This window comes from Lampetra fluviatilis, chromosome 31 (genome assembly GCF_964198595.1).
Source record: "Lampetra fluviatilis chromosome 31, kcLamFluv1.1, whole genome shotgun sequence".
Taxonomy (NCBI): Eukaryota; Metazoa; Chordata; class Hyperoartia; order Petromyzontiformes; family Petromyzontidae; genus Lampetra; species Lampetra fluviatilis.
In genome coordinates, this window is record NC_136305.1 from 8599476 (window position 1) to 8627149 (window position 27674).

The following is a 27674-nucleotide window of genomic DNA, read 5'->3' on the forward strand; positions in this document are numbered from 1 at the left end:
AGTCCGGACGAGGCCCCACGGTTGCGAGCTCGCCGCTTGCTGCAGAGAGGATCGCGGTTCGGTTTCCGGCGGCCGCCCTGGTTAACACTGCCGTGTGAGTGCACGAAGCGTGGATGATGACGCTATGACGCGACGGCTGCTCCACCCGCCGCGGACATTCAATATCCCATTGGCGTCATTCGCAAGAGCGGGCCCTCGTGTGCCCACGTCGTGGTACAAATTTTGCCCAAATTCGAAACTTAACTCGGCAAACGACTCGACTGGGATTGCACAGCAGCCATCGTCGAGCCCCGATACTACAAACAGCCTGGGCGGGACCCTGCTGTAAACGAGTCACCGAGATCCAGCGAGGCCTTCCTGGGTAAAGAATCGCATCAGTGATGAATAAATAATCACCACGATAGAGAGCTGTTGTAGTGACCACGTGGTCAGTGGTTACCCCCCCCCTCCCCGGCTATTCCCCCCCTCCCCACCCATAATTTGCTGCGCTCGTGGAAATTGGAGGAGGGGTTTTCTTATGGAAAAGGAAACACATTTAGACGCTATTTGACAAATTTCCCTGTGATCACTCAGTTCTGGAGAGGTGACCGCACACACGCGCGCACACACAGACACGCACGCAATGTACGGAAATGGTCCCGCCATGCAGCGCACGGCTTTGCGACTCGAGTACGCAGCTCACGGGTACTTCCATGAGCAAGCGAAAGTGAAGTCAAAGCTCCCGGCAGGTCGCGAGTGCTGGGGGACTGCTCTGTGCTTGTGGACGATGGCAGCAGCAGCAGCAGCGTTGTGGTCTAGTAGCTCCATGCCAGTGTGAAGTTCTCGCTGCTGCTGCAATGAAGAGACTTTGACTTTCAACAACTTTGATTGCCACCAGCAGCAACAGCACTGGAGGCGATTTCGATTCGAAATACACAAAGTCACCAGCAAACAAATGAAAATAAACGCTACAAATCCACGCGCTGTGGCGCTACAAGCACCGCGCACATTACAAAAGAAAAGTCACGTGGCTGTGGTGGTCAGAGGGAGGGCTTCAGCAGAGAGTTCGGGCCGTCGGAGGAGGAGCGCAGACCACAGTGGGTCCCTATACGGTGGGGTAAAGTGTGGGTACTTCCCACCTCTTCCAAACACATTCTGGCCAGGCGTGGAAGGGAATGCGGGAAGGCCTCCCGCATGTAGCGACGTGAGCAGGACATTGCAGGGGCCGCGCCTTGAGCTTCATCAATCCCCTTGAACCCGAACAGCCGGGACCGGAATGCCTGACCTTTTGTTTCATGTGGGAGACAGTGACCTAACTTGCTGTACTACTTACACAGGCGGCACGGCAAGTGATTTTTTTATTTACCCAGGCGAGTGTTGGCGAGTCTCGGGGACCATTTCCAAGAGAGTCCTGCATTGGGATGTTTGGCCAATTTTTTTTGTGCGGCTATTTGGCTTCGCATGTGCGATGTAGAAAACCGCGCCACGCGTATGAGAGAATGCGGTGACGTGTACAACCTACTTGCTGTGCCGCCATTGCAGGCCACCCCCTTGAGACTCACAAGGCAAGCGTGAAGCATCACCTGGCATGCCAGGCGATTAAATGTGTTTGTGTGTGGTAGCTGGTGGTGTAGCGGTTCGCCCGGTTCGCCCGCTGCACTACGAACCCAGCGTCACGGGTTCGATTCCCGCTCACCGGCCAAGAGCAGTGACGATTATCTGAACCGGTCCTGGGCCTCCCCAAGGTCAACTCAGCCTCAAATGAGTACCTGGTGCGGTGTGTAAACATCGCCACTGGGGAGACAAAGGCAGCCGGGCGTAGTGCTGGCCACCGACCCCCTCGTGTGCCGTCCCGGCCTTCATAGGTGCTACTAGCTAACAATACTTGCCCCAACAGTCTGATAAGGCTATACGGGGGATCTTTGTCTTCTTTAGGTAGCTGGCATGCCAGGCGATTAAGGAAGACTCCGTTTTTGGTGGTTAGGAAATTGAACTGAAACAAAGTGCACTAAGGAATAATACAAATATCCGCCCTGTAGTCCTAACAGGCCGCGTGCTGTAAACGAGTAGCACCCGTTAAGGTGGGCACGACGTCGCAACGACGAGAGGTCGGTGTGACCAACGACGCCCGGCCGCCTTTGTCTCCCCAATGGCGATGTGTACACACCACAGCAGGTACTGATCAATCAAGGCTGAGTCGACCTACGGGACGCCCAGGATCGATGCAGATATTGGTCACCGGTGTTGGCCGCGAGCGTAAATCGAACGCCAAATTTGCATCGCAGCGCGCTAACCGTTGCTCCACCGCTCCCACTGCGCCCCCGCTGCCCTAGGCACGCACGCACTGACAGCCCGCGTGAAGGCGGCGCCTCCCTCCCCGTCACAGACCCCCCACACCCCTCGTGTGCCCAAGGCTTAGGGCAAGGCAAGTGCAGGTGAGGAGGCGAGTGTGTGCGTGTGCGGGGAGCGGTGGGCGCCGTGGTCAGCGCGATGCGCTACGAACCCGGCGATCCGAGCTCGATTCCCGCTCACAGCCAACACCGGTGACGATTTTATGAATTGCTGGGGAGACAAAGGCTGCCGGGCGTGGTGCTGGCCACCCACCCCCCTCGTGTGCCGTGCCAGCCCTCATGGGTACTCGCCAACAGCACTTGCCCCGACCGTGTGTTAAGGCGATATGGAGGATCGTTGTATGTGTGTGCAGGTGACCAACTCCGGTTCGACAGCAGAGGTGTCACACCGAATGAGTCGGGCGTGTCTCAACACGAAGCTTCGGGACTGCTCGGCCACAATGATGCCCTCCCTCTCTCGATGTTTACGAAACGTGGACCCCTTTAATGGAACATCTGCCAGGTCTGAAATATTCAGACTGGCCTGCCTACGATCCATCCTGGATATAACCAGGGGGCATTTCGTGATAAGCTCGCAAGGTCTTCTGGCAGGCAAGGCTGCCTGCGTTGGTTGGGTCATGTAGCCCGAATGCCCAGCTACCGCATGTCCAAGTTGGCCGGATAGAGGGGGGCTATTCGGGCGCGGCAGGCGCTAGAGAAGAGATGGGCTTATGTGGTACAATCGGATGTGTAGCTGAGTGAATTATCCTAAGACTAGCATCAGCGGTGTCAAAATCGCCCGAAATGGAGAAGGCTCGTGAAGGACGTTTCTTCGCATATTGAGGCAGGTAAGTGTGTGTGTGTGCAGGCGAGTGTAAGCATGTGCGCAGGTGTGTGGTGTGCGTGCTGGTGTGTATGTTCGTGTGTGTGCAGGTGGTGACTTCAGCTGAGTGAATACCGGTCAAGGCAGGTGAGCTCAGGTGAGCGGCAAGGGGAACCTCTTAGAGCCGCGCGCGTCAGCCGAGACACGGCTAATGCGCGTGCGTGCGCAGGCTGCGCGTCTGCCGACGCTCTGTGTACACACGCACACACACACGCGCACACACACACGCGCGCACGCACGCACGCGCACACACCCAATTGCTCTAAGCGGCGCTGCGCGCAGTCTTAGAATAGCCTGGGCTCGCATTGTGTGCGCTGCGTCGTTGACGCAAGAGGTTACGTCACGACTCGGCTGCCCTGCCCGCCGCGTGACGCAACGGGCTGCGTCGTGTGCGGGGCAGGTGAGGGTGGACGTGGGGCGTGGGGGGGTTGCCAGGTGTGCTGACGGGGAGTTGTCAGGCTGAGAATAGAAGAGAATCTGGCGGGCAGGTATGATGATGGTGCCTGCCGTATCTGGCTGCGACGGTAGCCAGAATGCTCGGTATGCGTGTAAACAACACCGACCGGTGACTCGCGTCCTCCTGCACGTATCAATATGCATGCAGAAAAAGAAACACGCTCCATCAGCCACACCGGCTTTCTTTTAAAAAAAACCATAATAATATCCCCCCCCCCTTCCAATCCCCCACCGTCAGATGACACTTCGTTTGGATAAAGTCCAGCTCTGCGATATTTATATTCCGCGTGCGATAGCGTTGTGTTTTTTTGTTCTGATCGCTCTTTGCTGGTGTCAGTTTGGTGACCCCACTGGCCGCTCTTGCAAACGAGACTCCTATCCTGGCCTCTTGCTCGAGACCTCACTTGGTTCAACAAAAATAATCTGGAAACAACTCGCTGGTTGTCGTAGTCTGCAAACTGTTCCGATGAAGTGCAATAGGACGGCAGCCCACATTCTGTAGCACGGCCACGGGTAGAAGAGGCAGCGCCAGGTGGTGTGGTGGACAAGAGGCAAGCGACTCCCATCCTGGCCTCTTGCTTCAGACCTCACTTGTTTCAACACAAGCACAACTCCGGACACCTTTTGGCAACCAGGGTCTCATCGGCAGTCATGCTTACAGGAAACCAATGCTGGTGAACTGGCAGATGGCAATAGGCAGCTTACGACGTGGCATGCAAGTGCATTGGCTGACGGGCAGGTAAGCGGGTGTCCAGGTCGAGCCATGGGTGATCAGGTGTACAGGTAGACTCATGGGTGAGCAGGTGTGCAGGTAGACCCATGGGTGAGCAGGTGTTCAGGTAGACCCATGGGTAGTCAGGTGTCCAGGTCGAGCCATGGGTGATCAGGTGTTCAGGTAGACCCATGGGTAGTCAGGTGTACAGGTAGACCCATGGGTAGTCAGGTGTTCAGGTAGACTCATGGGTAGTCAGGTGTTCAGGTAGACTCATGGGTAAGCAGGTGTACAGGTAGACCCATGGGTAGTCAGGTGTTCAGGTAGACTCATGGGTAGTCAGGTGTTCAGGTAGACTCATGGGTAAGCAGGTGTACAGGTAGACCCATGGGTGAGCAGGTGTTCAGGTAGACTCATGGGTGGTCAGGTGTACAGGTAGACCCATGGGTAGTCAGGTGTACAGGTAGACCCATGGGTAGTCAGGTGTTCAGGTAGACTCATGGGTAGTCAGGTGTTCAGGTAGACTCATGGGTGAGCAGGTGTACAGGTAGACTCATAGGTGAGCAGGTATTCAGGTAGACTCATGGGGAAGCAGGTGTACAGGTAGACTCATGGGTGAGCAGGTGTACAGGTAGACTCATGGGTGAGCAGGTGTTCAGGTAGACTCATGGGTAAGCAGGTGTACAGGTAGACCCATGGGTAGTCAGGCTGACGTGTAGATGACGAGAGTAGGCAGGCAGGTTGAACACAGGCAGGTCCACTGCTGGATGTAGGCCTCCCCACGCCTTGACCATACTTCACCACGCTGGTACATGCATACAAAGACCCCCCGTATAGCCTTAACAGACTGTTGGGGCAAGTGTTGTTAGCGAGTACAAATGAAGTTCGGCACGGCACGCGAGGGGGTTGGTGGCCATCACCGCGCCCGGCCGCCTTTGTCTCCCAAGTGGCGATGTTTACACACCTCACCAGGTACTCATTTGAGTCTGAGTCGACTTAGGGGAGGCCCAGGATCGGTTCAGATAATCGTCACTGGTGTTGGCCGTGAGCGGGAATCTAACTCGGGTCGCCAGGTTCGTAGCGCAGCGCGCTAAAATGCTACACCACGCGCACACACACACAATGTGACATACACACACATAGATACACACGCGCATTCGTCGTTATCATCACGACTCTCATCATCCGTGATCTATCAACTGCCGGACGGAGCAATGTGTTTCACTCCGTCTCCACGGTGGCCGTCCTCTCGGGCGCGTGCTCACTCCCCCTTTCCCATCTCTACCCCCCCACCCCCCGGCCTCCAACTCCATCTCCAGCGGCCGTCCACTACGGTTGCGACCCGCAGCACCTGTAGGCGCGACTCCCTCCGCCCCGGAGTCGGTGTGCGAACAGCGCCGCGCGGGTAACTCAGCGTGCGAGCCGGATCCAAGGGCTCCCAGACAGAGACGTCTTCGCAAACAAGATTTAGAAAGGTCACTCGGACGAGGTGGGCGGTGGTGGTGGGTGGGGGATGGGTGCCTCAGGGGTCAGAGACCTTGAGCCACAGCGCCGCAAAGGGACCTGGGTTCGCATCCGGGTTGAAGTCACCGCTTGTGATGGAAGCCTCAGAGAGAGAGGGAAAGATAGGGTGATGGTATCAGCAGGGTCTCACAAATTCCTGCAAAATAAAAAATATTTTAAAAAATACCCACCCCACCATCGGATCTGAAGCCCTGCAGATTATGGGGATGGTGGTGATGATAGTGATGATGATGGCGATGGTGGTGGGGTTGGTGGTGATGGTGGTGATGATGGTAGTGGTGGATAAAGTCCAGCTCTGCAATACTTAGATTCCTCGTGCGATAGAGTTGTGTTTTTTGTTCTGATCGCTCTTTGCTGGTGTCAGTTTGGTGACCCCACAGGCCACTCTTGCAAACGAGACTCCTATCCTGGCCTCTTGCTCGAGACCCCACTTGGTTCAACAAAAATAATATCGAAACAACTCGCTGGTTGCCGTAGTCTACGAACTGTTCCGACGAAGTTCAATAGGACGGCAGCCCACATTCTGTAGCACGGCCACGGGTAGAAGAGGCAGCGCCATGTGGTGTGGTGGACAAGAGGCAAGTGAAATGATCTCGGCAGTAGTTCTGGGGAGTCAGCTTCCAGAGGCACTTATCTGGTACAGGGTGGCGCCTGCTTGCTGTGCGAGAATTCGGAAATGACATTCAATTCCTTCATGGCGTTCCCGTCGAAATATAACTCGGGACAATACGGGAACACTCATTCCAATGTCGTGGAGTGTTACGGTACTTGAAGAAGGCCATTGAACCAAGATGTGTTTGGCCGTGAGACGTTGGGCGGGCGGTGGTGGCTAAACACGACTGGAACCCAGTGCTGTGGAGGAAGCAGCGAGGGTTCGTGGATCACACACGGATGTTGTGAAACTCCTTTCCCATGGGCGTCCACGAGGAGCCGTACCCTGACTCGCCCAGAAAGCATTCCAGTGAAAATGTGGAATCCACCGGTTCCATCTCAAAATGGGATATAGTGTTTCCCCCTCGCACGCGTGGGTTTTCTCCGAGTGCTCCGGTTTCCTCCCACATGCAAACACTCATTCATTGGAAAACAACGCATTCATGCATAGAGGACTGCAGAGCTTGGCCAATTATTGTTTGAGCCGGATTCTCATTTGCGTGGCAGCTGCTGCTCCCTTTCCACTTGTCTGTGCTTCCTCCTCCTGGCGCCTCTGAGTCGCCACCCCCCCCCCCCCTCTCTCTCTCTTTGACAGTGAGCGAATAGTGTGCGCGTTATACGTTGAAATTATATATAATATATATTTAGATATTACATAAGCAGGGCAACCTGGCGTGGATGAGCGCCTGGATGTCTGGCTTTTGGCCAGTTCTCTTAGATGGGTGCAGCTGCCAAGCGATGATTTGTTGCTATCCTTGTTCCTGTGTTTCATTCAAATGTTTGGTTCCACGTTTGTTTATCGCAAGGCTAGGGCCAAGATCAAGATGCGATCATGGCCGAGACGGGTTAGTGCCATCACGCAATGACCTCGTTTCCTTAATTTCGCCGGATAATTGTTGCATAGTTGACATTCGACCTTCAAGGACCCTTCTCCTGCAGTTTCATCACCATCATCACCACCGTCATCACCACCATTGCCATTATCACCACCATCACCACCATAATCACCGCCATCGTCACCACCATTGCCATTGTCACCACCATCATCATCACCACCATCGCCATCATCACCACCATTGCTCTTATCACCACCATCACCACCATCATCACCACCATCATCACCATCATCACCACCATCGCCATCATTACCACCACCACCATCACCACCATCATCACCACCATCACCATCATCGCCATCATCACCACCACCATCATCACTATCATCACCACCATCGCCATCATCACCACCACCATCATCACTATCATCACCACCATCGCCATCATCACCACCACCATCATCACAATCATCACCACCATCATCACCATCACCATCATCGCCATCATCACCACCACCATCATCACAATCATCACCACCATCATCACCATCACCATCATCGCCATCATCATCACCACCACCATCATCACAATCATCACCACCATCACCATCATCTGCAGGGCTTCAGATCTTTCCCTCTGGTAGCCGACATCTGTAATGGCCGTCTTGGTAACCTGCCCTCCGCATCCTGCACGCGTGTCCCACCCATCACCATCAACCACCACCAACTCCTCTTTCTCGTTACATCTGTAAGAGATGGCCCAGAGGCAAACACAATTAAGAAATAATAAATAATAAACAATACATAATTGCTCACCGTGTCTAACGACTCTTGAGTTTGAATCGAGCACTTGACTCTCATTGGTGGGGAGCTGTCACAGGGGGCGGAGCTGACGTGGGCCACCAAATCTGATTGGACGGCGGAGAGTCACTCACATCGGATTGGTCGTCAGAGAAAACTAAATGAGGGGTCGGTTGGAAGAGACCATTATAGGAGACATTAATTGGATTGGTGGGGAGTCGTGGAAAGTTCCAGAGAGGATGGGGAAGAGAATAAAAGGAGAGAGAGGAAAAAGGGGGTTCGGGGTGGCGCCTGAACGGAGCGATGCCTTGACGCGTGACGCACTGTCGGGAAGACGGAATGAAGACGAAGTTCAAGACTCGCCCGGCTGGAACTCCTCCTGTGCGTGTCTATAGAACGTCCCTGCCATGATCCACCCGGTAACTCCAAGTTGTCTTCGCCCGTTCCTCCTCCACCCTGCACACATGTCCTACCCATCACAAACATCACTCCAAGTTGTTCACCCCATCGCTACCATAACATTCCCGGCAAGCACGTGTACTCAAAATCCAGAAGCTTCCCTAGTTTGTATGACTTGCCCTTACAGAACCTACGCATGCAAGACATTATATATTTATAGCTTTTCAAACATACGTCGTTGAATTAAACAAGCGGATCAAAATGAAGTGTGTATTAAACAAACAGCAACATTTACCCAGTGACTTAATGCCCGTGTGGAAGGAGCGGTGGCGCAGTGCTTTGCGCGCTGCGCTATGAACTCAGTGACCTCCATTCGATTCACAGTCACGGCGAACGTCAGTGGCGAGTGAACCGGGCTTTGAGTCCCCGCCCTCCCACCCGCACTTTTACCAAGCCGCACTGATCAGCGTGGTGAAGTATGTTTAAGCAAGCCCCATGATCATCACAGAGTGGGGGGCCTTCATCCAGAAGTGAATGGATAACACCAGTAATCCATTACTCCTGTAATTCATTACTGACGTCTGAAATTCATCACGATTGCAATCCGTTATTCGAGCCTGCAATCCAATACTGAATTTGTAATCCATTACTGATACCTGTGTAGTGACATATATGGGGTCACCACGGCACTTTGCGCCAGTTACAGTCCCAAGGAGAACCAGGGGGTGTGAATGGCCCTCTCTGTCAGCGGCGTGTGCTGGGGCTCCAAGGAGAGTCCATGAGGGATATGGCTCTGGTGACCGCAGAGAGGGGGCATGGGAGGACATAACAGTCTGGGTGAACCCGAGAGGGCACGTGACCGGACAGAAGAGGTAATGGTACGCGTGGTGTAGGGTCCTCGTTCTTCTGGTAAGATCCAGAAGGGGGCGTGCCCGAGGGCGGAGCCAGGCCACGCTTAGGAGCATAAGAGCTGAGTCCCGAGAGCGATCTGGGCTGTCTTCTGGGAATCAACTCGCCGTCTATGTCTCTTCGGTCTCCGGGCTTCGGGGCTTGTTAGTCGTGGACCAGGCAGTGTGTTAACTGACCTGGTCCGGTTATATAGTTACCCCGTGGTGGTTACCACTATGTAGTATCCCGTTGCGTGGTTAGGTAGTGGACCCGAGTACAGAGTTACCTGTTTTGCGTTTATGTAGTTACCCTGTTGAGGCGTTAGAATAAACATGTTGCCTCCAAGAACAAGTGTGTGTCTCCGTGGATGCCACTACACCTGTAATCCACTACTAAGGGGTGTAATCCAGTGAGGCGTATACTCCACTACTGAGGCCTGTAATCCACTTTGAGGGCTGTAATCCACTTATGATGTCTGTAATCCACTATTGAGGCCTGGAATCCACTGCTAAGGCCTGTAATCCACTATTGAAGCCTATAATCCACTTCTAATATCTGTAATCCACTACTGAGGCCTATAATCCACTTCTGATGTCTGTAATCCACTACTGAGGCCTGTAATCCATTACTGATGTCTGTAATCCACTTCTGAGGCCTGTAATCCACTTCTGAGGCCTGTAATCCATTACTGATTTCTGTAATCCACTTCTGAGGCCTGTATGTGTTGTGATAGTGGGTTACGCTTCTCGCTAAGGGACATCGAGCGCTGTCCCCTCGGCGGTGTTGGGTTCTCTCCGGGTTCTCCCGCTGCCCCCCACACGGAGGCAAAGTCCAATTGAGGAAAACAAAGCGACGATGTGCTCTCGTGGTGCATTGTGAGCATCATCGATAAAGTCATTTACAAACTAAGTAATTGCTCAAACATCGCATATCCGTCTCTCTCCGCACGTACGTGGGTATCCGCGTATATCTATCGGCCTTGTAAATTACATAGTCGATATGTAAATGTATGGATCTTTATGCATTTTAATAGGTCTCTTTGTAAGTCTATGGGTCATGATAAGTGTCCGTAAATATGTTGGACTCTATGTGAGTTTATGAGTCTCTAGATGGGGTGTCTGTGGGTCATCTGTGTAATGCTATCTAATCTAAACTAAAACGAAGCTGTTTTTTTTTATTTCACCAGGTAAGGCCCACTGACCTATATAGCTAATTTTCCAGAAGCGAACTGGCGACGAAGAATTGCTCAACGAAAGTGGCTTATCACGTGGAAATCTATAGCAGCTAAATACTCAGAAACGCACGTTTCTAAATATGGAGGGAAAAACTGGAGGACCCGGAAATATATCCACGCGACCACGGGGAGAGAAACATGCAAACTCCAAATATACAGCAGTCGTCTGAGTCGAACCCACGCTCTCCTGCATACCCAGACGAGGGAGATGGCATCTCGCCACTGAGGCCGCATGATCAATCCCTGTCTACGTCCATGGGTCTCTGTGTAAGCCTACGGGGGGGGAGGTTGTGTAATATTATCAATCTCATACTCTTAGTTCTTTCGGTAAAGTCACATGAAATAATAAAAATAAAACAATAAAAATCACGACGTTTCGGAGGCAACACAAGTCTCCGTCATCAGGTGGGACCGTCACTGATGACGGAGACTTGTGTTGCCTCCGAAAGGTCGTGATTTTTATTGTTTTATTTTTATTAATTTTTATTTCATTTTTTACCTACGTGACTTTACCGAAAGAACTAAGAGTATGAATCCTTGCAGTCACAAAAGCTTAAAATCTAGAATTATCAATCTCTGTATATACGGCTATGGGTATCTGTTTAAGTCTATAGGTCTTCGTTTAAGTGCACGGGTCTCTGTGTAAGTATATGGGTCTGTGTAAATCTACGTGTCTCAACGTAAGTTTATGGGTTTCTATGCGAATCTATGGGTCTCAATGTAAATATGGTTCGCTGTATAAGTCGTCTATGGGTGTCTATGACGTACTGTAATATGGGTCTCTTAGTCTTTTGGTCTGCATACGTCTTTATAGTTGCCTGTATATACGACGATGGTTCTCTTCTCTGTCTAAGTAAATGGGATTCTGCAAAAATTGTGGGTCTCTGTAAATCGATAGGTCTCTGTACTGCATTTGTCTATTCTACGTACATATGTATGTCTCCGTAAGTCTTCCCTGCCCCTGTGTACGTCTATGGGTCTCTATCGCAGATCGAGGCGAGTCTACGGGGTCTCACTATGCGAGTTAAGTTGCTCAGCGTGTTTGCCGAGGGGAGCTCCGGTGCGAGAAATTAAACCGAGGATTCCTCCCCCTCCCCCGGCCAGCTAAATGGGGTCCCCCTGCCTCCCTCCCTCCCTCTCTCCCCCGGCCTCCAAATCTCCCTCTCCCCTCTCTCGCATCGCAAGTCCCGCCGACTGCCCACTCCGCGGGCTACGCCACCGTTTCCGCCACACACAGAGGGGGTAACTTCGCCCCCTCCCTCCCCCTCTAGCCCCCCCCCCACCACCATGCACACAGAGAGGGTAACCCCCCCTACCCACCTACCATGCATGCATAGAGAGGGGGTAACTTGCCCCCTCCCTCCCCCCTCCCTCCCCCCTCTAGCCCCCCCACCACCATGCACACAGAGGGGGTAACCCCCCCCCCTACCCACCCACCATGCGTAGAGGGAGGGTAACTTCCCCCCTCCTTCCCCCCTCTAGCCCCCACCCCCCACCATGCACACAGAGGGGGTAACCCCCCCTACCCACCCACCATGCGTAGAGGGAGGGTAACTTCCCCCCTCCTTCCCCCCTCTAGCCCCCACCCCCCACCATGCACACAGAGGGGGTAACCCCCCCTACCCACCCACCATGCGTAGAGAGAGGGTAACTTCCTCCCCCCTCCCTACCCACCATGCGTAGAGAGGGTAACTTCCCCTCCCCCTTCCTTCCCCCTCCCTCCCCCCTCTAGCCCCCCCCCCCACACAGAGGAAAGGCAATTTCCCCCCCCACCACCACCCGCATTTGCCTGCCGCGTTGCTTATCACTGGAAAGTGCCTCTCCGTGTGGAGCGACGGGGAAGAGAAGTGGGCGGGGGAGGAAAAGTGGGGAGTGGGAGGGGCACGCGAGAAGCCGTGACGCAGCTTGCGTGGCTCTGTGACGCGCACACGACGGCGTGGGAGTCGCTGGGGGGGTGGGGGCGCTAATTAGAGAGAGGGGGTTGGTGGTGGTGGGGGCTGGTGGGGGGGGGTTGGTGGTGGGGGGTCGTGGAGTCTCGCGCGGCTATTTCCGAAGCCCCGCGCGCGTTGTCACCGAGCGGCGCGCGCGTGTCCCCAATTCTAAATCAGGCCCGGGCTTTTGTATTTTTAGCAATTTCCCTCTATTTATGTAACGATTCTCGTATTTTTGCTGCTGAGCTCCCCTCAACCCACCCCTCCGTCCCAACCCCCGCCGGTGTAAGCCAGTTAAGGCCAAGTGATGACCATTCCACATTCCTGCATTACCCGCCGGGGTTTTTTGTAGTAGGTGAATGTTTTGTTGTAAATGCCAACCGTGACGCTGCTGATGCTGAATTATTTGCTATATTAGAAGACCCCTATCCCATAACCCACATCCTATAACCCTACGCCCAAATCCGCACCCTCTATACTATAACCCTAACCACATCTCGTAACCCCTATCCTATTACCTTCACCCCATCCCGTAACCCCTACCCTATAACCCTAACCCCTATCCCGTAACTATGATCCTATAAACCTGACCCCTATCATATCACCCGAATCCCTATTCCGTAACCTCTATCCAAAACCCTAACCCCTATCCCATATCCTCAATCATATAACCCACAACCTATCCCCTAACCCCCAATCCCCGAACTCTATTATCTAACCTTTATCCTATAGCCCTATCCTCTGAACCCTATTCCCTAACCCCCAATCCCCGAACTATATTATCTAACCCTTATCCTATAGCCCAATCCTCTGAACCCTATTCCCTAACCCTATACAATATCCTCTTCCCAGTCACTGTAACGTGGCTAAATACTGGCCTCAAAATGAAACCTTATTATCATCATCTGAATCTTCAGCGGCAGATCGTGAAACACTCGCGGTGCAGGCGATGGGCATGGTGTGCACGTGTGGTTTGCGCACATGTCGATTCACACTTGAGTGAGTGCCTGGTGTAGGGTGTGTAACATCATCATTGGGAAGACAAAGACGGCCCGGCGTGGTGTTGGCCACCCACCCCGTCGTATGTGCCGTACGGGCCTCGCTAACAGCACTTGCCCCAACATTATATTAGAGGCTATACGGGGGATCTTTGTCTTTGTTCGTGCACTAATGTGCTCGCGCACGGCACTTGCCCCAACAGTCTGTTAAGTTTATATGGGGAGGAATATTTATCATTGTGTACTTTGGGAGAGGTGGTGCAGCGCTTAGCGCACCGCGCTACGGACCTGGTCATCCGAGTTCGATTCCCGCTCACAGCCAACATCAATGACGAATATCCGAGCCCAGTCCCAGCTGGGCCTCCCCTAGGTCGACTCAGCCTTAAATGAGTACCTGGTGCGGTGTGTAAACATTACCGTTGCGGAGACAAAGACGGTCGGCTTGTGGTACTAGCCACACTAACCCACTCGTCTGTGGCGTTGTATCTGTACACGTGTGTCTGTGTGTGTGTCTATGAACGCGCGTGCGTTTTAACCACGCGCCGAAGGCCACCACAATTAGACTCGCAGCAGCAACAACAACAACGACGACGGAGCCAACCCCAGCTGGGGTCGCGACGGGAATAGCTGTCCAGATGCACCCCCCGCCCGCCCGCCACCACCACCACCGCTCATCCTCACTCCCCTCCCACGCAAAACCCGCTCGAGATCCTAAATTTACCCACAATTTATCCCAATTTTACTCGGCGCGGCGCGGAAAGAGGCCAAAAATAACCACCGCCCCTCCCCCCCATCCCCCGGCGCCCGCGCAGGTCCCGCCCCCCTCTGCGCGGCTATTTTTAGCCGCGCGCGTGCGTCACGGGCGCGCGCCGCGTGCGTCACGGGGGCGGACGCGGCGCGCGCTCCGCTGCGGGGGGTGACGTCAATGGGCGAGAGAGGCGGGGGGTGGGAGAACCGGGGGGGGGGGGGGATATCGGGGTGAGTAAAGGGGATGAGTGGAGGAGGAGGAGGAGAGGTAAAGGAGGTGGTGGAGGTGAGAGACAGAGAGAGATGGGGAGAAGTTTGGGTGGGGGGGGGATGCACGCATCGATTGATTGCAATCGATGATTACCATCGCAATAACACGCGTTGCATCGTGCACAATTAAAACAAAATATTGGTCCCTCCGCCTCCTGGCGTGTCCATCTCGAGGTGGTGGTGGTGGACGTGGTGGTGGACGTAGTGGTGGACGTGGTGGTGGACGTGGTGGTCCACTCAGGGAAGGGAGCAAAACCCCGTGGGGGTCGCGCCCACGAGTCGACTGCAATGCCGCCGCAAAAAAGCGTCAAATGATCGAGACGTGACGGCCCTCGTGTGCGGAGGGGCCTGCGGTGTCCGGCGGGAGCGGTGATCACGACGAGGGGGTGGCTGGGGGGGGTGCAGAGGGGTTTCTCGGGAGGAAGGGGGCGCATCAGCGGCGTGGGACAGGGGAGGAAGGAGAGCGGGCGGGTGGGTATTTGTTGTTTGGGAATTGGGACGTGGGGAAGGGGGGGGGATGCACGCGATGTAGGGGAGGAGGAGGAGGGGGAGAGAAGAGGAATTGAGGGGGAGTGCTGAGAGGGGGAGTTGATGGGTTTGTTGATGTTTGGATGGAGGTGGGGGTGGGAGAATGGAGGGGCGGTGGTACATGAATGGGGAGGCGTGCGTGGTGAGGAGGCGTAGGGTAGGGCATGCGACGTGTAAGGGAGACATGTCGGCGAACAAGGAATGGAGAGAGTGAGGGGGGGGAGGTGGACGGCGGGGGGAGGGGAGGGGGAAGCCGAGACGGAGGGGGGTGAAGGGAGTGGGGTGGAGGGTAGGGGAGGGGCTGGAGGGGGTTGTCCGCGCGTGGAAACAGGAACGCGCTCGTGCGCGCGCACGCAGCAAGCGGAGAGAGACGCGGGCGACCGGGAGGTGGTGGGGGGGGCAGTGACGTCACGGCAGCTCCGACGGCCGTCACGAGCCGCCTCCGCGCGCGCGGCCCCATTGGCTCGCGGGGCTTCGTGACGCGCGTCACCCCCTACTTAAAGCGCGGCGAGGCGGCGTGCACGCGCACAGAACCCAAGGCGCTCCTCCTGTTAGGCGCGCGAGTCTCTCTCTCATCTCATCTCTCCCCCCACACACGAGTCTCTCTCTCGAACACACGCACGAGTCTGTCGCTCGCTCACGAGTCTCTCGATCGTTGACGGACCTGCTCACGCGGGGACCTACTCGCAGGACTTATCGACCGCCACCGCCGCACCTGTGGCACGGATCACGACACCTTTGGGATTTTGACAGCAAGAAGCCATCATCGCTCCGTCTTTATTATCGACGCTCTTCAACTGCACCCACGACCCCCCCCCCCCCACCTCGTGGGAGTCACGGTAAGACGTCCTCCTCACCTGTCTCAAAACTCGCTACGAAGTGAATCGGGGGGTGGGGGGGCAGCCACCTGTGTGAACGCACCTGCGCAGCTGAGCTCGTCTTGCGGTCACTTTGGTTGGTTCGTATCGCAGAGCCTCTGACTCGGTGGTGCGATCGAGTCGCCCTGCCCGCTCGAGCGGCAGTTGTCTCAAATGTCAGCTTCGATCTGTCAGCTTCGATCTGTATTTGTGCATTGACCGGGGGAGGAGTGGGATGCACTGCGTAAATGATCTAACTGATGATGGTAAATGCAGAGATTTCGGTTTTTAGGAGGAGGTGGGGGGCACCTAATATTTGTGGGTTGGGGGAGAGTGGTGGTGGTGCATTGCTGAATTTATATCGTAGGTGGTGCACACACTCGCACACACACATGGGAAGGTCGGGTGCTGACTTGTGCGACTGGTAATAACGGCAGAAGGACGGTAGCGATGGTGTTGGTGAGTGGGTGGGCGGTGGTTGGTGGTGACTTTGTAAAGTTGGAACTCGGGTTGCCCGCTCGGCCACCACTGCCGTGGCACCCTCCACCTTTGAGGCGATGGTGGGGAGGTGGTGATGATGGAGGTGGTGATGATGGAGGTGGTGGTGATGATGGAGGTGGTGATGATGGAGGAGGATGAGGAGGATGGAGAAGCCGGCAATTGCCGGGGCTGCGGGTTGCGTGGCTGTCTTGGTTCCTGGCCATGCAACATTTGCAACGCGCGCTCCGCTTCATGAGATGATGATGATGATGACGATGCTGCTGCTGCTGATGAGGGTGATGATGCTACTGCTGTTGATCATGATGAGAGTGCTGCTGCTGCTGATGATGATGTTGAAAGTTGCGGCACGAATGTAGCGGTTTGCGCGAGCGTGCAAACACGTGGCCAAGGGGGTGAATCCGTGCTATGCAGAATCATGATGATAACGAGTTCATTTGACATGCGTTGTTGATAAAGTCTCTTATGGCAATGCCGTCATTAACCAGCGCTGCACTCATTAGCATACCCACCGCGGGGGGCATTACCATTGTTACTATTCATATTATAAATAATATTGGTCGCGAAAGCCTACGTGTTAAACTCACATGATAAAGTTTACACCGTTAATCCTCCACGCTACTTTAACACGCGATGGATATCACTGCAGGGATATAAAGAGCAGAGCTGCCAATGCGAACGGGCAATGAATGCACTGTGCAATGTGATATGCTTACAATGCCGCTGCTGCTGCTGATGATGATGTTAATGCTGCTGATGATGCTACTGCTGCTGATGGGGGTTGGGAGAGTGTGAAGGGGGGGGGATCGAGTTTGCATCTGGAATTACGATCCTCGTCTCGCGCATTCGACACACCCCCCGCTGGCACGCGTGGTTTACACACTCACACACATACACACAATCACACGCACACGCACGTACACTCACTCGCTCACGTACAAAGAAAAGACAAAGATCCCCCGTGTAGCCTTGACAGACTGTTGGGACAAGTTCTGTTAGCGAGCACCTATGAAGGCCGGCAACGGCACACGAGGGGGGTGGGTGGCCAACACCACGCCCGGACGCCTTTGTCTCCCCAGTGGCGATGCTTACACACCGCACCAGGTACCAATTTGATGCTGAGTCGACCGAGAGGAGGCCCAGCACTGGTTCAGATAATCGTCACTGGTGGTGGTCATGAGCAGGACCAATACACACAATCACCTACATACACACACGTACACTCTCACACATCCATCCACACACGCGTTTACACATATACATTTACACATGTAAACACTGACATTTACACACACCTACCATCTTTACCTATGTATCTGCCCACCCGTATGTCTATCTACCCTCTTACATGCCTACCCACCAACAAGTCTACCCGCCCACCTGTTCACCCACCCACATGTCTGTCTAGCCTCTGACACGTCTACCCGCCCACCTCTCCACGGCTTATAATTGACGTCTGTCCATCTATTCCCTCCCGTTGCAGCTCCACCGACTCCACAACCGCCGCGTCCCTCCCTCAAAGGAGCGGGCGATCTCTTCTCGGGGAACCCTGGCCGCTCAGGTGGCCACGTCCCGGTTCGCGCCCTGTCCCGCGCAGCGCGATGCCGGCATGAGCGTCTGCAGCAGCCGTCAAGCGCCCTCATCCTCCTCCTACCCCTCTCCGCGGAGCGCCATGCCGTGCGCTGCGCGTGTTCCCTTCGCCGCTACGGGGGTCTCGGTGGGGTCCCCGCTGGGACCCTCCGGCGAGGCCTCCTCGCTGCTCCACGCGGCCGCGTTCCCCCAGCTGCCGTCGGCCGAGGCGGAGGAGGAGCGTCTGCTGAGCGAGCTCACGGGCCCAGACTTTTTCCGCTTCAGCATGGAGATCGTGAATGCGGACGCGGCGGCGATTAGCGCGTTCTCGCCCTGCTCCTCCTCCTCATCCTCGTCCTCCTCGTCCTGTTCGCCCTTCTCCTCGTCCGCCTCTTCCTCCAACGCCGCCGTCTCGTCCTCATCGCCCGTCGCCTCTCTTCCCGGCGGATTCGCATTCTTCTCGAACGCGCACGGGAACCGGCACCAGTACCACCACCAGAGCGCGTCGCCGTTCGACGCCGTCTCGGCCCAGGTGCACGCGGCGGTCAAGACGGAACCCCAAGTGGACTACACCTGCCACATGCAGCTGCAGCATCTGCATCACCTACAGCAGGACCCGCAAATGCACCTACAGCAGCAGCAGCACCACCAGCACCACCAGCAGCAGCAGCAGCAGCAGCAGCCAAGTTGGAAGACCTGCATCTCGCCGCGTCCACACTCCACCTCCTGCCCTCGCCTCCCTCCTCTCCGCCGACGTCGCCGCATCTGCAGCAGCAGCAGCAGCAGCTCTACGGCGGTGCCGCCTCCCAGTCTGAGCAGGGCTGCCCCTGGGGGGTGTCCCTTTACGCGGGTCTCTGCTGCGGGCTCCCCGATGCGGAGATGCAGCAGCAGCTCTTGCCCCCCTTCGCATGCACGCAGTCCCCGCCGGACACCCCCACAGCCACAGGGGCTCACGATCTCTCCGGCTTCACGCGCCGCTCCGTCGCCTCTCCCTCGTCATCGTCGTCGTCGTCCTCCTCCTCCTCCTCGTCGTCCCCGTGCCCCCTCGTTTCGCAGGGCGCCGTGCACAGCTTCTCATTCCCACCGTGCGGCGTCGGGGCGCCCGCGTTTGGAACGGGGATGGTGGCCACGACTGAGCTGACCGGACAGCTTTCTCCGCATCATCATCACCATCATCAGCAGCACCAGCAGCACCAGCAGCACCAGCAGCAGCAGCATCATCATCAGCAGCAGCAGCATCAGCAGGGCTCGGGCGAGGGGATGTGCGCTGTGTGTGGGGATAACGCGGCGTGTCAGCACTACGGGGTCCGCACATGCGAGGGCTGCAAGGGATTCTTCAAGGTGAGGGGGGGGGAGCACCCACCTGTGTGAACGCACAAAGACAAAGGTCACCCGCATAGCCTTCACGCACACAATATCGGGGGCAATTGCTGTTCGCGAGTAGCGTCGAGTGACGGCCGCCGCCGCCACGGCATCACGACGCGGGCGGTGTTGGCTAAGCACCACGAACCGCCTTTGATCGTTTTGCGCACACACCGCACCAAGGGCAGTAGTCGTTTAGTCGAGGGCCGAGTCGAGCTGAGGAAGTCCAGGGATCGGTGCAGATCCACGCCGCCACCGCTGCGCGCACAGAGACACACCCTCTGTAGACTATTGGGACCAGTGCAACGCGTTTGGAACTCGCACGACAGACAAAGATCCCCCGTATAGCCTTTGCTTGGCCGTTGGGGCAAGTGCTGCTCGCTGCGAGTAACCACGAGAGCCGTGGCACGGCGCCCATGACGTGTGTTTTGTTTCTCTTCGGTACGTGATAATGATGGCGATGATATTGAAATGATGATGATGATGATGATGTGATAATGATGAAGTGTGATCATGACAATGTGATGACGATGTTGAAATGACGACGATGTGTGAGGATGTTGAAATGATAATGGCGATGTGTTGTGATGATGACGGTGGGTGGCGGTGTTGTGATGATGATGGTGATGATGATGTGTGATGATGACGGTGCGTGATGGCGTGTTGTCTGCGCAGCGCACGGTGCAGAAGGGAGCACGCTACGTGTGCCTGGCGAGTCGGAGTTGCCCCATTGACAAGAGGAGACGCAACCGATGCCAGTTCTGCCGTTTCCAGAAGTGTCTGGGCGTGGGCATGGTGAAAGAAGGTGAGCGCCAACTCCACCCACACACAGACAAAGGTCTTCCCTATAGACTTCACCAGACTGTTGGGGCAAGTGCTGTTAGCGAGTAGCAGCTTGCTTATAAAAGCCGGCACAGCGCTGTTGAGTACACGCACTGCACCAGGCAACCATTGACGATGGAAATTCCACGATAAGATATTCTCTGCAACTTATTTTTTAGCAGAGCGGGAATCGAACTCGGGTCACCGGGTTCGTAGGGGGCAGTACGCGAACCGCTTCAATACGGCTCCGCATGTACCGTACATATACACACATCGCAGCAGCCGAAATTCGCCACCAAGTGGCGGTGACGCCACTAAAACATCGACTGTGCCAAGCTAGGTGCACTCTGAGGCCGTCACGTGAAGTGTCGAAGGCTCGCTGCTGGCAGGTCGCGGGACAGACCCGCGTGCTGCTACGGGTTAACTGAGTTGACTTGCGGATGAACCACCTGCTACGCCAACTCGCTCACACACACAGACACAGATCCCCCGTGTAGCCTTAACAGACTGTTGGGGCAAGTGCTGCTAGCGAGCACCTATGCAGCCTGGCGTGGTACACGAGGTGGCCAGCACCGCGCCGGACCGCCTTTGTCTCCCCAGTGGCGATGTTTACACACCCACACGAGATACTCATTTGAGGCTGAGTCGACAGAGGAGAGGCCCAGGTGCCGGTTCGGATAATCGTCACCGGTGTTGGAGGAGCGGGAATCGAACTCGGGCGGCCGGGCTCGTAGGGCAGCGCGCTAACCGCTACACCGCCGCTCTCCGCTCACTGACACGAAGTCAGACGCACACAGACACACAGGCAGACACACAGACACACAGACACACAGACGACAGGCAGACACACAGACATACAGACACACAGACGACAGGCAGACACACAGACACACAGATACATATACGACAGGCAGACATACAGACACATACACACAGACGACAGGCAGGCACACAGACACACAGACCACAGTCAGACACACAGACACACAGACACGCAGACACACAGACATACAGACACAGACGACAGGCAGACACACAGACATACAGACACACATACACACAGACGACAGACACACAGACGACAGACACACAGACGACAGGCAGACACACACGCGCACATGGGGTGCTGGTGCTCCCGTGGGAATCCGAGCCGAACCTCTCCCCCCCCCTCTGCTCCCCCCGCCCCCCTCTCCCCCTCCCCGTGCAGTGGTTCGCACGGACAGCCTCAAGGGTCGCCGTGGCCGCCTCCCATCCAAACCCAAGAGCCCGCAGGACGGGTCGCCCAGTGCGGGACCCGCGGGGGGCGCAGGGGCGGGGCTCCTGGCGGGGGGTGGAGGGGCGGGGCTCCTGGCGGGGGATGGAGGGGCGGGGCTCCTGGCCGGAATTCTCGCGGCGCACAAGGAGTTGATGCCGGACTTGGGCAAGTTGGATTACTCCAGGGTAAGGGAGAGAGAGAGAGAGAGACGCGTGTGCACACACGTGTACACACACACACAGACACGTGTACACACACAGACACGTGCACACACACACACACGTGTACACACACACGTGTACACGCACACATACACGTGTACACACATACAGACACGTGTACACCCACACACACACACGTGTACACACACACGTGTACACCCACACACACACACGTGTACACACACACGTGTACACACACACACAGACACGTGTACACACACAGACACGTGCACACACACACACGTGTATACACACACAGACACGTGTACACACACACACGTGTACACACACACGTGTACACACATACAGACACGTGTACACACACACGTGTACACACACACACGCGTGTACACAGATACGTGCAAACACACACGTATACACAGATACGTGCACACACACACGTGTACACACACAGACACGTGCACACACACGCAGAGACAAAGACACACGCACAAAGATTTACACACATGGACATAAACGTACAGGCATACACACAAACATCCAAGACTGTTGGGGAGACAGCCAGATACACGCACGTACATACACACACATACCTAGATATATAGATAGACATACCAAGTGCAGTATTACACACATACACGCACATTCCTAGATAGACAGACATGAATAGTATTACGTGCATTCACGCAAATCAATTTAGATAGACATACATACAGAGCATTACATACAGTGCATACATTCCTAGATATACATCATATGATCACATACACACACACACCGATGTATACGATCATAGTATTAAATACTTACATACACCCATACGTACGTATACATTTCCACATACACAAGAATTTATTTTTTACACATCCCATCAGCGGCATTTGGTTCAAAACGATTTTTAAAAAAACTCTGGGCCGGTCTTGACATTCAGTGCCTCGTCATCATCATTATCACCAGCAGCAGCAGAGCGAGGCCTCCATGCTTGAGACAACGCTGGCCAACTTGCAAGGTGTTCACAGGCACTGAATGTCAAGAAGGGCCCACAGTTTGTTCGACACGCGGCGAGCCATCAGCAGCAGGAGCGATCTTCCTGCTGCTGGCGCACCGCCGATCGTCCATATGAACAACAAAACTCATCATTGGAACCTCATTTGCCAGAAGAAAACATGACTCCTTGTAAAAAAAAAAAGTGTCAGTTTTGTTGCCAGATAAAAGGGTAACAAAACTCATCCCAATCTCTCGCCTCTCCCCCCCCCCGTCCATCAGTGCGAGTCCACGGAACAGCAACAGCAGCAGGGACCCGCGTCCCCGTGCGTGTCGGACGCGGAGAGCGTGAGCCTCTTCTACTCCCTCCTCGCCGCCTCCGCGCGCGCCCTCGCCGCCTGGGCCGACCGCACGCCGGGCCTGCGGGGCCTCAGCCCCCACGACCGTGCGCTCCTCCTCGAGTCCGCGCTCCTGGAGCTCTTCGTGCTGCACCTTGCCTTCAGGTGAGACGGGGTCGGGGGTGAAGAAGGTGGTGGTGGAGTAGAGGGGGGGGGGGGGTGATATCGAGCAGGCGAGGGAATCTGGGATGATGCCACCTAGCCCCTCGAGCCATTTCATCACAAGTTCTTGTTCACGTGTCGCTCTCACACCGCACTTCGTAACCCCGCGTGCCCGCGTCTCGGTGCCCCTCTGACCCCCTTGCGTCCGCGTGTCTCCGCGGTGACATCTCTCGCCTCTCTGCGTCTCCGCTGTCCCCGCTGGCGTCTCTAACCCGGTGGTTCCGCGTGCGTCTCTTCGTCCGCCCCGCAGCTCGGACCCAGGCCGTGGCCGCCTCGTGTTCTGCACGGGCCAGGCGCTGCACGTGTCCACGTGTGCGCCCGCCTTCGGCCAGTGGCTCCAGCCGGTGATGGAGTTCGCGCGGGGCCTGCGCGCCCTGCAGCCGCACGCAGACTCCCTCGCCTTCCTCGCGACGCTGGTGCTCCTCAGCGGTGCGTGCACGCACAGAGACAGAGGAGATCCACCGTGTAGCCTCTGGCTGACTGTCGGGGCAAGTGCTCTTCGCGAGCAGCTCGTGTGAAGGCCGGCACGGTGCTCCCTTGAGTGGGTGTGTGGCCAAACACCACCCTGGGCCGCCTTTGTCTCCCGAGCGATGTCTACACATTGCCACTAATTACTCGTTTTAAGGCCGAATCGACCTAGGAATGGCCCAGGACCGGTTCAGATATTCGGTGCAGATGTTGTGGCTGTGAGCGGGAATCGAACTCGGGTTGCGGGGTTCGTAGCGCAACCGCGCTAAGCACTGCGCCGCAGCTCCCCACAACACACGGATTCACACGCAGACATGTGCGCGCACACACGTGTGAACATACACACAGAGTGTACGTACACACGTCGTCAGCGCTGCATCTTTAGCCGTAGGTGTGTTACTCCTCGTGGCGGTGCGGCGAGTCTAATTAAACCTCTCTCTGACCCGCCCCATTCAGACCGCCACGGCCTTCAGGATCCACTGCGGGTGGAGGAGCTGAGGACACGGGTCCTGGCCGCCATGCAGCAGCATCATCATCAGCAGCAACATCATCATCAGCAGCAGCAGCATCTGAGCGCACTGCTCTCCCAGCTCAGGGACCTGCGCCCCCTGTGCACCCAGGGGCTGCAGAGGATTTTCTACCTGAAGCTGGAAGACCTCGTCCCTCCTCCCCCCATCATCGACAAGCTCATGGACACGCTGCCCTTCTGAAGCGCCCGCGGATGAACCCGGCGGGAATATCCTATCGGGGTAGCGTCACTCGGCGCCGCTGACCCGCGCCGTTCACCCACCGCCACACTCGGTGTGGCATTGGAGGAGCGCGCTCGACAGCTTGCGTAGTAGCGCCCGGACCGTTGGATGTACTGAACCTGCGGACCTTCGGAAGATAACCTCTGTGGTTACCGCCGTAGTTAACTCTGGGAGTTGTACCCACGACTCGTGTGGTGGAGATGAACTCACAGGTGCGTGGACCCAGAGGGCGGCTCGGACTCTGGGAGTTGACCTGCAGAGTCGCCCGTGTGGGAGTTAGCCCGACAAGCGGGTGATGGCCCAGCGCACGGGGCAAAATGCGGCACAAGAGGATGGACATTTCCCCCCCCCCTGCCCCCGAGACCGCATCTCATCGCCGTCGATCGGAGCGGGTCACAGTTGCACATCCGTGCCTGGTGTTTGTATTGGGGAGTGTAATGTAAAGTGGGGGGGGGGGGGGTTATAGGGGTTTGTTGGGGTGTCAGCCCCCTGCCCCCACCCGGTGTTAGAGACTTTGATCGCCACGTGTCGTCAACCGCACACCTGGATCGGAGAGCGTACACCCAAACGTTTTCTTTCGTCGAGGAGACAGTATATATATATACTGTAACGTTTATATACTGTAGGCATTTTATCGCTGGTGTCCATTTTGCCATGTCTGTATAGACTGCATTTTTTAAATATGAAGGGGATTTCTTTCTTCTTGTGGATGGAGGAGGGGGGGGAGGGAATTGAATATGTGCCTGGAAACCATACACTTTATATACATAGATACACAAATATATAGAGAGAGAGAACGTTTATAAATATAGAGAACTATTCTAACGATGAAAAAAGTCGAATTTTTAAAAAACAAAAACCTCCACGCGACTCGAGCCATGCCTTGGAAGCGATCACCGAGTGCTGACGCGCGTGATTGTCCCATCATCAATGGGGGTTGTGGTTGGGAACCGTTCATCGGAGCGACTTTCCTGCACGCCGATCTTGTTGCCCGTTCTCCGACGTCGTCGCTCCCCGCTTCGCAAACGCAGTCGCACACAAGCGAGCCCCTTTCGCCGATGGGGTTAAGTTATTGGGTTGGTTATTGATACAGCAACGCCCGTGTTAAGACCGCGAGAGGAGGCCAATGACTCACGAGTGGATGGGCCCCGTTCCGCCAGCAGCGGCGATTATAAAACAGTTGCACGGCTGCGCCTTTGCCTTTTACATTGTTAGGCTTCGGTTGGGCCCGGGGCCTTCCCATCTGGCCTGGAAGCTTGGCCCAAAAGGGGGCCTCAATCGAACCAGGGCAGCACCGTTGGCAGAGTTGTAATTCTAGTTTGTTATTTACCTTTATACAACGGAAAACATTAAAAACCATTTTCGTATTAAACAAATTTTGCTCTTCTATCATTACACAAAAAACAAAAACATCTTTACTGTTGCGTTGCCTTCGACGACTCGCCGAGCCAATCGCAGCGCTGCCCGGGCGTTGCAACAGGGAAGAGCGCTCAAAGCCACTGCGAGCAAAGTTGCTGCAGAGAGTTGCGAGCAACTTTGTCCCCGCTCCCCCACCGTGGCGATGCACGGGCAGCAACGCTCGTGTAGCAAATGGATATTGTCGGAAAGTCGCACCGATGAACATCAGCTCCACGGGTGAACCCATGCCAGCATCGGTCCGCCCGTCCGTCAGTTACTTATTTATTTGACCAGCGCGGGCGCCCATTGAGATTCAAGGCAACTTTTTTTTTTGTCTCCGTGGTATGCGGGGAATGACGATGAGCCAGGAGTCGAAATTCCACATTCCTACGGCGGGGATAATTCTCAACATAGGACCGCCCTATGGGGTTGATATACACACGCAAAAATGTTGAAACAAAAAATTATGCTGATGGAGTTTGGGTTGAGGATGTGTGGTTGATAAAGAGCCTTCCACGATCAGCCAGGGTGGCGCTGTGGTGATCTCAGCGCTCGGCTCGCAATCTGAAGGCGTCCAAGTTCAAATCCTGCCCCGAGGCCGAGTTAACATGCCGACGGTGGGTAAACCGTGGCTTGTGGTTGGAAACGTCAGACCAATCAGACCCCAAGATTCCATGTTTACTTGGCGGTGGTGGGGGGGGGTTAACTCGGCCAACAATCTCTCCAGGGGGCGATAAAACAAACTTTATCGGGGGGGAGGTCAACATTTATCCAATCAAACGACGATTCACCCTCCTTATAGAATGTGGAATTTCCAAATCGACAGGAGAAGCAGCAGCGGCTTGCTTCAGATGACCCCCTGTGTGGCGTCATTCAACGTTTTTTTTCAGTTAAACAAATATCCGCATATAAATATTACCCGTGACCAAAATGATGAACAGGGGATGTTACTATGCAGCAACCAAGGTTAGGCAGCGGTTAACGAATCTCAATGGGATCTCTCCTGGATAAATAAAGGACGGCGACGATTGCGACTGCGTGCTGTGGGCTGGCTACTGGTTCTTCGAACATGTGGCGCGTTCCTGGTCCTGGCGTGTGCGACCACGGGGTTAGCGCCACGCCGCGCTACGAATCCGGTGACCCGAGGTCGATACCCGCTCACGGTCACCAACGCCAGTGACGAATATCTGCAGCGGTCCTGGGCCTCCTCTAGGTGGGCTCAGCCTTAAAATGAGTAGAGTACCTGGTGCGGTGCGTAGAACATCGGCACTGGAGAGACAAAGGCGGTCGGGCGTGGTGCTGGCCGCCCACCTCCTCGTGCGCCGTGCCGGCCTTCATAGGTGCTCGCCCTACAGCACTTGCCCCAACAGTCTGTTGAAGGCTATACGGGGGATCTTTGTCTTGTTATCTTTGTGTGTGTGTGTGTGTGCGCGCCGTGCCGGCCTTAATAGGTGCTCGCTCACAGCACTTGCCCCCAACAGCGTACGGGAAAGTCGGAGTCGTCCGCTGTGGCTACTAAATCTCGTGACCTGGGTTCGACTCCTGGCCATAAGCACTGCTATCACTCGCACCCATTGGCAACTAACTCACTACTAATCCGACATGGACCTCCCTTAGGGTCAACGCAGTCTCTCTATCGAGTAAGCCCACGGCAGCGTGAGCGTGGCGAGAGACCAAAGCGAGCGGGCGTGAGCGCTTCTGATCTTGCCAACATCCCACCTTACGTACGCAGTTTCAGCCTTAATAGATGCTCGCTAACAGCATTTCCCCCCCCCCCTACAGCCTATGAGGCTATACGGGGCA

The 27674-nt window shown here is 55.5% G+C and overlaps 1 protein-coding gene across 1 annotated transcript; it reads left to right on the forward strand.

Moving 5' to 3' along the window:
• Positions 1 to 643: 643 nt before the first annotated feature.
• Positions 644 to 27674, forward strand: LOC144943388 (uncharacterized). The gene is made up of 11 exons (XM_078870747.1): positions 644 to 728; positions 2393 to 2414; positions 3525 to 3592; positions 14435 to 14538; positions 18006 to 18320; positions 18413 to 19432; positions 20129 to 20258; positions 21483 to 21715; positions 22979 to 23199; positions 23507 to 23685; positions 24181 to 27674. Exons 1-11 carry the CDS (start codon positions 644 to 646, stop codon positions 24432 to 24434), a joined length of 2631 nt encoding a protein of 876 aa, XP_078726873.1. The 3' UTR covers positions 24435 to 27674.